The 13,543-nt window shown below is 46.3% G+C and overlaps 1 protein-coding gene and 1 long non-coding RNA gene across 2 annotated transcripts in view; one reads left to right on the top strand and one right to left on the bottom strand.

The window, feature by feature from the left end:
* Positions 1-13,543, bottom strand: part of LOC307227146 (SCO-spondin-like) — a 181,490-nt gene that overhangs the window by 42,890 nt on the left and 125,057 nt on the right. The window contains exons 73-80 of the mRNA XM_079996268.1: positions 11,159-11,205; positions 10,839-11,039; positions 9,680-9,850; positions 7,209-7,406; positions 6,076-6,172; positions 3,750-3,973; positions 3,277-3,426; positions 1,196-1,362 (exon numbers count right to left, since the gene is read on the bottom strand). Of these exons, the coding sequence (XP_079852394.1) occupies positions 1,196-1,362; positions 3,277-3,426; positions 3,750-3,973; positions 6,076-6,172; positions 7,209-7,406; positions 9,680-9,850; positions 10,839-11,039; positions 11,159-11,205 (1,255 nt within the window). The remainder of the gene's footprint in view (positions 1-1,195; positions 1,363-3,276; positions 3,427-3,749; positions 3,974-6,075; positions 6,173-7,208; positions 7,407-9,679; positions 9,851-10,838; positions 11,040-11,158; positions 11,206-13,543) is intronic.
* LOC307199329 lies at positions 1,719-2,415 on the top strand. Its single transcript, XR_013831880.1, has 2 exons — positions 1,719-2,312; positions 2,354-2,415. It is a non-coding gene; the product is annotated as an uncharacterized lncRNA (long non-coding RNA).

Raw genomic sequence — 13,543 nt, 5'->3', positions numbered from 1 at the left:
GCATACACAAATTTAGTGAGGGTCAACATAGTAGATAGATAACACAAGGATGTATACAATTTTACAATATGCAGAGAACAACATGAGTTGAGAAATCAGAGAGAGGAGCTGAGGGACATTTGGGGGGAGGGAGAAAAAAAGGGGCAGGGAAATAATGAAGATGATTTATTTTAATAATTTGCTATGTAGAAATTATTATTATTAAACCACTCCAAAGCACACCGAGATCCAGCTCCGAGGGCCTTCTGGCAATTCCCTCCCTGTGAGAAGTGAGGTTACAGGGAACCAGGCAGAGGGCCTTCTCGGTGGTGGCACCCACCCTGTGGAACACCCTCCCATCAGATGTCAAAGAGTTAAACAACTACCTGACATTTAGAAGACATCTGAAGGCAGCCCTGTTTAGGGAAGCTTTTAATGTCTGTTGTTTTATTGCACTGTTGTTGTTGTTTTTTAATATATATATATATATATATATATATATATATATATATATATTTTTACCAACCACCAAAACACAAACAGTGAAACCCCCCAGGGGGCTGATACACTGGGTATACAATATTCAATAATAACATATTCAAATCAACCTGTTGTTGTTATATTATTTCTGTTGGGAGCTGCCCAGAGTGACTGGGGAAACCCAGCCAGATGGGCAGGGTATAAGTAATAAATTATTATTAGTATTAGTACTAGTATTAGTATTATTAAAGGTAAAGGTAAAGGGACCCCTGACCATTAGGTCCAGACGTGGCCGACTCTGGGGTTGCGGCGCTCATCTCGCTTTACTGGCCAAGGGAGCCGGCGTACAGCTTCTGGGTCATGTGGCCAGCATGACTAAGCCGCTTCTGGCAAACCAGAGCAGCGCATGGAAACGCCGTTTACCTTCCGGCCAGAGCGGTACCTATTTATCTACTTGCACTTTGACGTGCTTTCGAACTGCTAGGTTGGCAGGAGCAGGGACCGAGCAATGGGAGCTCACCCTGTCGCAGGGATTCGAACCGCCGACCTTCAGATCGGCAAGTCCTAGGCTCTGTGGTTTAACCCACAGCACCACCCGCTTCTCTATTAGTATTATTAGTTGTGTGCAAAAAACTCAGCCTTCCTCAGCACAGACAGCAGGTTTGGGGGAAGGACTTATGTTCTACCTCCACCATCAGACAGACAGAGAGAGACAGAGAAATTCAGAGGTCCCCACCTGGACGCAGGCCCCTTCGTGCTGGTAGGTGCCCACGGGGCAGTGGCACCCTTCCTCGCAGCCATCCGAGAAGCAGTCCATCTGGCGGGTGAGATGGGCGCAGCTGTAGGGGCACCCCTCTTCCTGCAGGCATTCCCGGTACAGACGCCCCACTGGGCAGCCGACCTCTGAGAGAATGGGAGAAGGATTGCAAGGGTGACCAGAGGCCCTTCTCTCGGTCCCTTGGAGGGATCAGTGCCGGATTTATGTATAAGCTGAACAAGCTATAGCTATGGGCCCCACTCTCTTGCCCCCCCCCCCAAAGTTAAAGGAAAAAAACGCTGGATGTGCATTTCCAAAATATATGATAAAACCAAATAAAACAAAACCTACATCCAGCAACAGCATTTTGTGTTGTGCAGGCTCCTGTGATGTAAGTCATGGCCCTCGCCTGCTCCCTCAAATATCACTGGTTTGCTCCTTTCTATATATAGGGTGCCTACATTCTGCTATTTATAATTTTTAGCAGTTTGCATCATATAGAAGAGCAATGTCCAGCCACTTTTGATTGATGGGGTCTGTGTGGAGAGGGTAACAACGTTCAGATTTTTGGGTATTGAATTACAAGAGGATCGGTCCTGGAGTGCCAACACAAGGGGGCTTGTGAAGAAGGCGCAGCAGAGAGTGTACTTTTTGAGAATCCTAAGGAAAAACCATCTTCCGCAGAAACTGCTGCTTGCCTTCTATCACTGTGCCATTGCGAGCGTGCTCACTTATGGCTTATGTGTGTGGTAGGGAAGCTGTACTACCCAGGACAGGATGGGGTTGTGCAGAGTTGTTAAGGCAGCAGAGAGCATTGTTGGCTGCCCACTCTCCACCTTAGAGCAGATCTATGCCACAAGGTGCCATAGGAAGGCACTGGACATAGTAAAAGATCCATCACATCCTGGTCACTGTCTCTTCGAGCTCCTGCCATCGGGACGGAGATAGAGGACGATGAAGACAAGAACGAGCCGTCTCAAGAACAGCTTCTTCTCCAGAGCGATCTCGGCCCTGAATGGGAAACCTGGACTTTGAAAGTCATCTAATCTTCCTTGCTGTATTATACTGTATTGTTTTAATTAGTGTTTTTATAGTTGTTCTGATTTTGAGTGGAGTGCCCTACCTGGGTGGATGGAGCAGCCAAGTAATTTCGTTGTCCCCGAGAGGGGGCAATGACAATAAAGATATTATTATTATTATTATTATTATTATTATTATTATTATTATTATTATTATATTTGCACCTATTATTATTTCATGTTATAGCAAGTTTCTAGAGACTAGTTGATGAATCTTTGTAAATGGTGTTTCTAAAGGAACTCTTGTTATTCCCAAATGCCAATGTGTTTGCATTATTAAGTTTGTTATGAATAAAAAAATCATTTTCAGCCAGAGCTTAATAATTATTTCACTATTAATATACTTCTTCTTAACTGTATTTCAGTTCAACAATTACTTTGATAAAATACGTATTTTGTGATGTGCAAATGGCTTGAGATACCTATGAGGTCCATAAATGACCATACAGCATATATTCAACACAAAAAGCAGCAACAATTTGATGTTGACATAGGACAGCTGGACATAGAAAGGGCCCTGTTACCTTCAGCAGCTTAGGGCCTCATTAAACCTAAATCCAGCCCTGGTGGGGATGCCTAGCAGGGCCTTCTCGGTGGTGGCTCCTCCCAGGCAACTTTGAAACTACCTGCCTGGAGAAGCTGGATTGGGGAGGAAAGAGTGAGCCGGTCTGTGCTCCTCAGAGAAGCGGGGAGTTTCAATATTGGGGGGAGCCACCCAGTGGCGGAGGAACCCTCTCTGTCGCCTGGGGTGGGGCGAACCGCCAGGTGATGCATGCAAGACGTCTGTATGAACTGCGTATGCGTGGCAGCCGGTACAGTAGCCACGTGAGCAGCGCCCACACTGACTGCGTGCATGCCCTCCGCTGCTCTACAGCTGGGCGGAGGCAGCGGGCCATCTTGTCACCCCCACCCCAGGGCGGTGCCCGGGGCGTACCGCCCCCTCCGCCCCCCCTTTTTACGCCCCTGGAGCCACCGACTCACCAAGGCACACTTGGGTGTTGCAGGTCTTGCTCTGGGCGGCCAAGCCCTGGCAGTCGGGCTCCCGGCACCGGCGGATCCGCATTTGCTCTCCTCCTCCACAGGTGACACTGCAGGGCTCCCAGGGGGACCAGTCGCCCCACGCCTCCTCCTCTGTGGGGACATGGAGGAAGCAGAGGTGAAGGGAAGGAAGGAAGGAAGGAAGGAAGGAAGGAAGGAAGGAAGGAAGGAAAACGAAACAAAACAGGATTTTTTATTATTATTATTTTAAAAAGTTTAGATCAGAAAAGTTAAAAACACATCTTTTTATTATTATTTTTGCTTTTTAAATAATAATAATAATAATAATAATAATAATAATAATAATAATATTCTGTTGGGAGCAGCCCAGAGTGGCTGGGGAGGCCCAGCCAGATCGGCAGGGTATAAATAAAATTATTATTATTATTATCCCACCCCACCCCCGTCCACCTCACCTGGGCAATCTTTCTGTCTCTGGCAAGCTTTCTGCTGCTCCCTGCTGCCCAGGCACCCCCTGCCTCCATTCTGGGGGGCTGGGTGGTCGCACTCGCGGAATCGGAACTCGGCTCCCTCCCCGCAGCTCTGACTGCAGGGCGACCATGGCCCCCAGGGGCCCCAGCCCCCATCCAGGCGGCACGAGGGGTCCACATCGCATTGCAGGTGCCCAGCCACACAGGTGCTGGGGGAGAAGAAATGGTACAGAGGGAAGCTAATGGCCAAGCAGACATAACACCATTCACATTTCTTTATTTTTATGTACTTAAATTGTTTCCATTCTGTGTTTTACATTTCCACGAGAAAAAGAAGAATAATCTCTAAGTGGTATATATGAATGAAAATAATCTCTAAGTGGTATATATGAATGAAAAGCAAAGTCGAAATTCTATATATATTTGTTCCGCATTTGTAAGAAACAGATTTTTCACTTTGGAACTGCCTGCCACTTGACAACAGTCAGCAGCCTTCACTGTACACTTTTGGCGCCTGCTAAAAACATTTTGGTTTAGACAAGCCCAACCAGACATCTAGAATGTGGGTGGGTGTTTTAGTCTGGTTTTAGCTTATTGCTGATTTTTAATTTGGGGAAGGTATTAAATTGTTGTTAATTGTTTTTTTAATTGATAAACTTACTGTTTTCTTTTCTTTTCGTAAACCACCTTGAGGTTTGTTTGTTTGTTTTTAAATGATTTTTATTAAATTTTTAACAATAAGTACATCAAACATCGTATTTCTTAAACAGGAGCTACAAAACCCTCAAAACTGGAATTTTCACAGTAGTAACACACAAAAGAACTGATTTGGTGTTAAGACAGCATAACATACCGAATCATAAATTAATGGGACAAATTAATTGAACTGCCAAGAATATAGACTAAATGACGATGCACATTAAAAAACAAAACCAAAGTATGGTGAAAAATCCTAAAATAAATAATGCTTGGACATGGACTGAAGTAATTAAAAAGTAAGTGCAGATTTGAGGGAAAATATTGCCCTCATTGAGTAAGATCTGCTTTCATCAGATCAATCCTAAATTTCAGTTTAGGGCTAAAATCTTAAGGTTTCATTTATCCAACTTGATGTTAAAAACACACACAGAGAGAGACTTTAAACCATGCATTTCAGCAAATACAGATGTTAAGGTTTTTATCCTAAAAGTGATATGATTATATATGGTAACTCATGCTCTCATTTTGCATTTTTATGTTGTGAACGGCCCTGTGATCTTTGGAGAAAGGGTGGCGTACAAATATAATAAATAAATGAATGAATGTAAACTTTAAATCAGAATACAGTGGTACCTTGGTTCTCAAACACTGAAAACCCAGAAGTAAGTGTTCCAGTTTACTAATGTCTTTCGGAAGCTGAACGTCTGATGCGGCTGTCGGCTATTGCTTCCGGGGCGCCTGCACCAATCAGAAGCTGTGCCTTGGTTTTCAAACATTTTGGAAGTCAAATGGACTTCCGGAACAGATTAAGTTTGGCGCTTTTGTTTTTGCTATTTATTTTGCATTTTTTGTTTTTGAGGCTTTTTCGGTTCATTTGTTTTTGTGACTGTGTGGAACCCAGTTCAGCTACTGATTGATTGATTGATTGATTGAGACTGTGAAAATGGATAAAAGCCCCCCATCCAAACAATGACCATCATCAGTGCAGGTAAGAAACAAAATAATTTTTATTTTTATCATCTACAATACTGTTTTATTTATTTTATAGTATAGTACATTATTATTGCTTTTGTTTTATGGATCAGTGGTGTTGTTAATAGTAAAATCCATGTGAAATTGCCGCTCTGAACCCGGCCTTGGCTGGGGAGGGTGGGGTATAAATAAAAATTATTATTATTATTATTATTTTAGGGGTTGTTTTTAAAAGTCTGGAACGGATTAATTGATTTTGCATTACTTCCTATGGGAAAGGGCACCTTGGCTTTGGAACGCTTTGGTTTTGGAACGGACTTCTGGAACGGATTAAGTTTGAGAACCAAGTACTACTGTATTTATATAACTGCAGCACCAGCTAGTGGCAAAAGATATGTTATTTCCCCCCCACTGGTGAGCCTGGTTCACGAAAGAAAGGGAGCTTTAGGTAAAATTTGTCAGCCATGCCATGCAAAGTGCTGGTGCCAGAAGATCGCCGTGTTGTGCTTATAAAGTCAACCCAAGTTGCAGTGAAATTTAGGTGTGCCCCCTCCAAAGGAAACAAAGGGGGTATAAATCTTACAAAATAAACCAAATAAAGGTATTAAAAGCGTCATTAGCCTGGTTTGGCCAGACTCACCAGTTCTGGCAGGGTCCAGTTACCGTCTCCCCAGGCTGGACGTACTCCCAGGGGGGGAGCCCTGACCACAGAGAGAGATTCCGTCCTTCGGGGACACCTGCCAAGACGGGGGAAAGAAAGAAGAATTCAGACTTGGCCGTTTCCTCCTGCTCCCCTTACCCTCCCTGTGTGAATCAGGCCCCACTCCATCTTGAATTCCCTCCTCTAAAATGATTGCCAAGCCCAGCAAACTGGGCTGGGAAAGATCTGTGGCTCAGTGGCAGAGCAGCTGCTTGGCCTGCAAAAGGTCGCTGGTTCAATCCCCCGAAAAGTCGCTGCCTGCCAGGGTAGACAACACTGAGGTAGGCGGACCGGCTGCTTCCTATGCTCCTAGTAGTTGGGTGGTAGTGAAGGGACGGGTTACCCAAACCTGACTGTGTAGTCACCCCAACTAGGCCCCAAACTTCCCAAATTCTTTCTTTGAGGATCCATTAGCTAAAATCCATTAGCTTGGGCTGTATAACACAAAGTAGCTGAATAAACAAAGTGTTCTCCTTTATCAGTCCATGAAGGCGTAATAGATGGCCTTGTCAGTTCCGAGTAGTGACGGGATGGCGCATCCAACTTATCTTACCGGTTGTAACTATCCTGACCACGCTGACGCACAGACCCCGGGAATGGCGCCAGGAGTGCCAGATAAGAGTACAGAAACAATTTCTATTCATGCTCAAGGATACAAACTTACGTGTACAAACTCAGGAGGCTGGATTCCTGGGGAGGGGGAAAGGGGACCTAAAGGGAATATAGGCTGCATGTAACTGCTCTTTAGGTGTGCTTGCTTGTGACTGATCATGCAGTGCCTTTCTGCTCTTCCCGAGAACAGAAATAAACTCTTTCTCTGAACCTACCCTCAGTGTCTATTGGCTCCTCCCTCCCTCCCGGGAGCAACGCTCACCCGACCCATGGGAAAGGTCTGAAAGGCTACAGTAGAACACGTGCTTGGCATGCAGAAGGTCCTTGATTCATTCAGTTCCCCTGCCTGAAATCCTGGAGAGCTTCTGCCAGCCAGTGTGGTCATTACAGAGCTAGACGGGGCAATGGCCTGACTCCAAACAAGGCAGCTCCCTTTGTTAAAGATTCATTCACTCACTCACCCAGCCAGGTGTTCTGGTACTTGCAGCGGCAGTGCGCTGGTGGGACACACACGCCATCCTGCAGCAGCTGCCCGCCTGGGCAGGCGCACGAGAGCTGGCACTGGAGGCTGTCCAAGCAGGCGGTGTCCGGGTGCAGGTCCTCGCAGGTGCGTGGGCAGGCCTTGCCGCAGGGGAACGACACCTGGCCCCCGCTGCAGTCTGGGGGGAGCAGGAAAAAGCCACTCAGATCTCTGTGCGCATCTTGGGGGTGAACTTTCACTCCGTGTTCCCACCCAGGGCTGGATTTAGGTTTGATGCGGCCCTCAGCTACTGAAGGTAATGGGGCCCTTTCTATGTCCACCTGTCCTTTGTCAACAACAAATTGTCACTGTTTTTTGTGTTGATTATACGCTATATGGTCATTTCTGGACCTAATAGGTATCTAAAGCCATTTGCACATCACAAAGTATGCATTTTAACAAAGTCATTGTTGAAGTGAAATAATTATGAAGCTCTAACTTAAAATGATTTTTTATTCATAACAAAATAATGCAAACACATTGGCATTTGGCAAGAATCATAGAATCATAGAATCATAGAGTTGGAAGAGACCACAAGGGCCATCGAGTCCAACCCCCTGCCAAGTTCCTTTAGAAACACCATTTACAAAGACTCATCATCTAGTCTCCAGAAACTTCCTATAACATGAAATAATTATAGGTGTCAATATATGATGCAAACTACTAATAATTATAAATAGCAGGATGTAGGCACTCTATATGTAGAAAGGAGCAAACCAGGGATATTTGAGGGAGCAGGCGGGGCCCAGGACTTACATCATAGGAGCCTGCACAACACAAAACGCTGTTGCTGTATGTAGGTTTTGTTTTATTTGTTTTTTAATCTTATATTTTGGAAATGTACATCCTATCAGATGTCAAGGAAATAAACAACTATCTGACTTTAGAAGACACCTGAATGCAGCCCTGTTTAGGGAAGTCTCTAATGTTTGATGTTTTATTGCGTTTTAAATATTCTGTTGGGAGCTGCCCAGAGTGGCTGGGGAAAGGCAGCCGGGTGGCCAGGGTATGTATGTACAGTGGTACCTCGGGTTAAGTACTTAATTCGTTCTGGAGGTCCGTACTTAGCCTGAAACTGTTCTTAACCTGAAGCACCACTCTAGCTAATGGGGCCTCCTGCTGCCGCTGCACCGCCGGAGCACAATTTCTGTTCTCATCCTGAAGCAAAGTTCTTAACCTGAAGCCCAATTTCTGGGTTAGCGGAGTCTGTAACCTGAAGCGTATGTAACCCAAGGTACCACTGTATGTATGCATGTATGTATGAATGAATGAATAAATTAATAAATATTATTATTCCTGTTCATCAGTCTCAATCTCTTAGCAACCCTTAGGGCAGCTGGGCTCCATTTTCGCTCTCCCATTGTCACTTTCCACGCAACAGCTCTAGAGTTCAAAAGAATATTCACCTCTGAAAATCTTAAATTCCGCCGCAACGTATTAATGATATACAGTAATCCCACGCTTTCTCCAAAAACTTATTAACCGTAAAAGCAGGTGATTCAAAGGAGCCTGATCCAATGAACTTATTACCAATAAAAAAAAATCTGGTGGGCGCAAACTAATTTTCCTTCCGAAAATATGGGTATAAAGGGTGTTTTTTGAGGACCACTGTTGTATGTTCTGATGTTCATCCCCCCCAACCTCAGTGCCACCCCCACCTCTCTGATTATGGGGCTTTTTGGGGGGCAACAACAGCGCCCCCCAGAATATCTTTTTTTGTTTTTATTTTATTTTATTTTATTACCAACCACCGAAACACAAACAGTGAAACCCCCCAGACGGCTGATACATTGGGTATACAATATTCAATAATATACATATTCAATAATAACATATTCAAACCAACCATATGTACTCTTCTATATACATTAACACTCCTCCTTCCACAAGGTTTATTTAACTTTTAACATTTTAATTGCCCCAAATTGTTCAAACCTACTCAAATAATTAGGGACGCAGGTGGTGCTGTGGGTTAAAGCCTCAGCGCCTAGGGCTTGCCGATCGAAAGGTCGGCGGTTCGAATCCCTGCGGCGGGGTGCGCTCCCGCTGCTCGGTCCCAGCGCCTGCCAACCTAGCAGTTCGAAAGCACCTCCGGGTGCAAGTAGATAAATAGGGACCGCTTACCAGCGGGAAGGTAAACGGCGATGTCACGCTGGCCACGTGACCCGGAAGTGTCTCCGGACAGCGCTGGCCCCTGGCCTCTTAAGTGAGATGGGCGCACAACCCCAGAGTCTGTCAAGACTGGCCCGTACGGGCAGGGGTACCTTTACCTTTACCTTTACTTACTCAAATAATTCAATATCTTCTCAAACCAATCCTCCTCTTTTTCACTGACCTTAAACCCTTTCATTCTATGTATCTTCACAGTTAGGTATTCTAAAATTATCCGCCCAGCCCATTGCACCTTCTCACCTTCGCACTCGGTGACTCCGTCGTGGCACGAGAGGGTCTGCCGGGCTTCGCCAGGGCAGGGAAGCCCCCCAAAGCGGGCAGGGGGGTTGCTGCACTCCCGGCTCCGGGCCGACTCTCCTCCGCAGGCGTCGCAGGGGGACCAGGGGCTCCACGTACTCCAGGCCCCGTCCACTGTGAGGCGCAAGAGAAAAGGGTGTGTGTGTGTCTGCTGAGCCCTTCCTCTTTCCTCGATATCAATTTTTATTAAGGGTTTTCAAAGTAAAATACAATAAAAGCCAAACTGATAAAAAGAAGGTAAGCAGACAAGAAGCTAGAATAAGCAAAGGAAGGAAGGAAGAAGGAAAAGAAGGGAAAATAAACACAAGGTGCTCCGTTATAATTATATCGTAACCCAGGCTTCCTCAAACTCGCCCCTCCAGATGTTGTTGGACTACAACTCCCATCATCCCTGACCACTGGTCCTGCAAGCTAGGGATCATGGGAGTTGTAGGCCAAAAACATTTGGAGGGCCGAGTTTGAAGAAGCCTGGGTTACAATATAATTATAACAGAGCACCTTGTGTTTATTTTCCCTTCTTTCTCTTCTCCTCTTCTTCTTCCTTCCTTCCTTCCTTTGCTTATTTTCGCTTCTTTCTTGCTTACCTTCTTTTGATCAGTTTGGCTTTTATTGTATTTTACGTTGAAAACCCTTAATAAAAATTGACCTGTTGTAACCCTTATTCCCTTCCTAAACACCCAGTCGGATGGGTGGGGTACAAGTAATAAAATTATTATTATTATTATTATTATTATTATTATTATTATTAAGCTGGGGTAGGAGTCAGAGTGTCAGGCTGGGAGCTGGAGGGCCGAGGGTTCAAATCACTAATGTTCAGCTATGAAGTTTGGTGGGCGCCAGTCGCTGCCTCTCAGCCTAGCCTACCTCTCAGGGTTGTTGTGATGCTAAAACGGAGGGAAGAACCCTCTAGGTCACCTTGAGCTCTTCAAGGCGGGCTATAAATGCACAATAAGCATATTGCACAGTAGGAAGAAAAGGCGCTGAGCCCCCCCCCCCCTGAGCCTCTCCCTCCCTAACCACTTCTACAAAAGTCCATTTGCAGGATCTGTGAGTCTGGTTTCCACACTCAGCCACCCTCCTGTTTGCCCCAGAAGTTTGGTACCTGGGCAGAAAGAGTCCATGGGGCACTCCTTCCTCTGGAGCTGGATTCCGCTGTCGCCGTGCTGCTCCTGCAGCCCCTCGCACTCGGGACCCCCGTTCTGGGGCTTGGGGCAAGCGCAGGCCCGGTAGCGGGTGACCATTTCGTTGCCACACGTCCTGGAGCACGGGCTCCACGGGGACCAGTCGCACCAGCTGCCGGGAACTAGAATAAGGAGGGAAAGAGGTTGCTAGGGTCCTAATGAAGCCTTTCCCATGGGGGGGCTCCTTCCTCTCTGTGAGGCCCCCCCCCTCTGCCTGGCAAAACCTCCCTGTGGGACTCACCGGCACAAGCTTGACTGGTGCAGATCAGCTTCCCTTTGGAGCAGGTGCTGGGAAGAGAGAAAGAGGCAGGAGATGGGAGACGCCCTTGCCTGGTGTCGACGTGCAAGATAACAAAAGCATTCTGGGAAACGATTTATAATGAGTTGAAAAAAATGTTTAAAATAACATTTTTTGGGGGGGAAACCAGAGGCTTTTCTACTAGGTACTTTAGGTGCAGAGATTCCGAAGGAGCAGAAACGACTATTCACGTGTGTGGTGACAGGAGCGCAGATACTACTGGACCAGAGATGGAAAGACGATAAAGTTCCGACCAGAGACAAATGGTTGATGAAGATGATGGACTACGCCAAAATGGCGAAATTGACCAGGGAAATCAGAAACCAAGAAGAGAAGAACTTTAAGAAGGAATGGGGGAAATTTACAATGTGCTTAAGAGAACACTGTAAACAGCTAAAAACTTTGGCAGGATTTGAGTCATGCCTGTTATACGAAGAATTGTGGTAAAAAAATGGATTATTGGGTTTTTTTTTTGAAAAATAGAGAAAATAAGGGAGGCAGTTGGGAAAAAAAGATTGATAACGGTAACCATGGAAAAGTGGAGGGGAGTCAAGGGGTTCAGGGAATCCTAAATGATGATGCTGATGTACTGTATAATGTTTGAATTCAAATTGGTTATGTAAAATTCAATCAGTCAATCAATCATCAATCAATCAATCAGTCAATGGAAGGGTCCCCAAGAGCCATCTAGACCAGGGGTCAGAGGAGCACCAGAAATAGCTTGTGCCCATGTGCACGGGCCTCCTTCGACCCGGGTGTGCACTGGAAATAATGCTTGCACATGTGCAAATAATGCTTGTGCATGCACACAAACTATTTCCGGTGCTCCTCCGACCCGGAAGTGGGCAGCTGTGCAGCGCAGCGCTGGTAAGAGTGGGCGGTGGGGGGGGGGGTTGCTGCGGGCCAGGCAAACGAGTCCCTTGGGCCTTATCCAGCCCACAGGCCTTAGTTTGGGGACCCCTGATCTAGACTAACCTAAGGTTACCAGAAGCAATGACAAACCTAGACAGCATCTTAAAAAGCACAGACATCACCTTGCCGACAAAGGTACGTATAGTTAAAGCTCTGGTTTTCCCGGTAGTGATGTATAGAAGTGAGAGCTGGACCATAAAGAAGGCTGATCGCCGAAGAATGGATGCTTTTGAATTCTGGTGCTGGAGGAGACTCTTGAGAGTCCCATGGACTGCAAGAAGATCCAACCTCTCCATTCTGAAGGAAATCAGCCCTGAGTGTTCACTGGAAGGACAGATCCTGAAGCTGAGGCTCCAAGACTTTGGCCACCTCATGAGAAGAGAAGACTCCCTGGAATAAGATGTGACGAAATCTGATAAGATCTTAATTGGCACTGGCTGGCTAATTACTTTATGGCCCCAATTAGCCCCAGCATAATGCGGTCCGGCACGCTTCCCAGCCAAGCTGCTCTCAGACCTTCTTCTTCTCCGGTTTCGCCTTGCAGAGTAAAAACACAGCGGATCAAAACCGTTGCAGTCTGCCTCAGATCCAGACAAACACACGAAGCACTGGTGTGTCCAAATTCATCAGTTCTTTATTGCAGCAAATATTTACAGCTCAGCATTTCCCAGATTCTCCTGGACTGCTAGCATTCATGGCGTCCGTCTCTCTCAGAGACAAAGAGAGAACAACAAGTAGAGCTCCTCCCTCCTTCCAAAACGTCAGAATGGGAGGCACAACTCAGAACACAATTAACCCAGTAAGTTCTGAATCCCAACACCCCCTCTTGCCTCCATTCCTGACAAGATCTGTGGATGTACCTTTGCAGACCTCTGTGAGATCAATCCCTTCCCCAATGCCTTGCGCCCTCTCCTGGCGTTCCTGTCAGGCATCTGTGGAACATCCTCACAACTCTCAGATTCGCACTGTGCGAAACTTACCCACGCACCTGTGGCCTGATACCTTTCAGGTGGAATTCCCTTCGTTGTGCGACTGGACCGCCTGGGCACAAACTCAGGCACTTCCTCTGACTCACTGTGGTCAGCAGGTGTGTCCTTTGCATCCTGGGATTCCCCCTCTGACTTAACACGTCTTCGAACCCTTGGAATTACCCTCACAGGAGAACTAGGCTCACTCTTGGGCTCCCTTTTTACAACTTGTGGAGATGCCCCATCCTGCTCCTGACTTTGGTCAGTGAGCTGATCGTCATCAGCAGACTCAGCCCCTGGCTCTCCTTCCTCTTCATCAGAACCTTCCTGCTCTGAATCAGAAAGACATTCTGAAAGAATATCGCGTCTGGCAGGGTTCTTTGACCTTTCCTCCTGCTTACAGAACTCAGCGTGTTTACTGATCAGCAGCTTACTCTGATCACCTGAC

Source organism: Podarcis cretensis, assembly GCF_951804945.1.
Source record: "Podarcis cretensis genome assembly, chromosome: 12".
Classification (NCBI taxonomy): Eukaryota; Metazoa; Chordata; class Lepidosauria; order Squamata; family Lacertidae; genus Podarcis; species Podarcis cretensis.
Note: the sequence above shows the minus strand (reverse complement) of the source record. Positions and strands in the feature narration are given on the sequence as shown.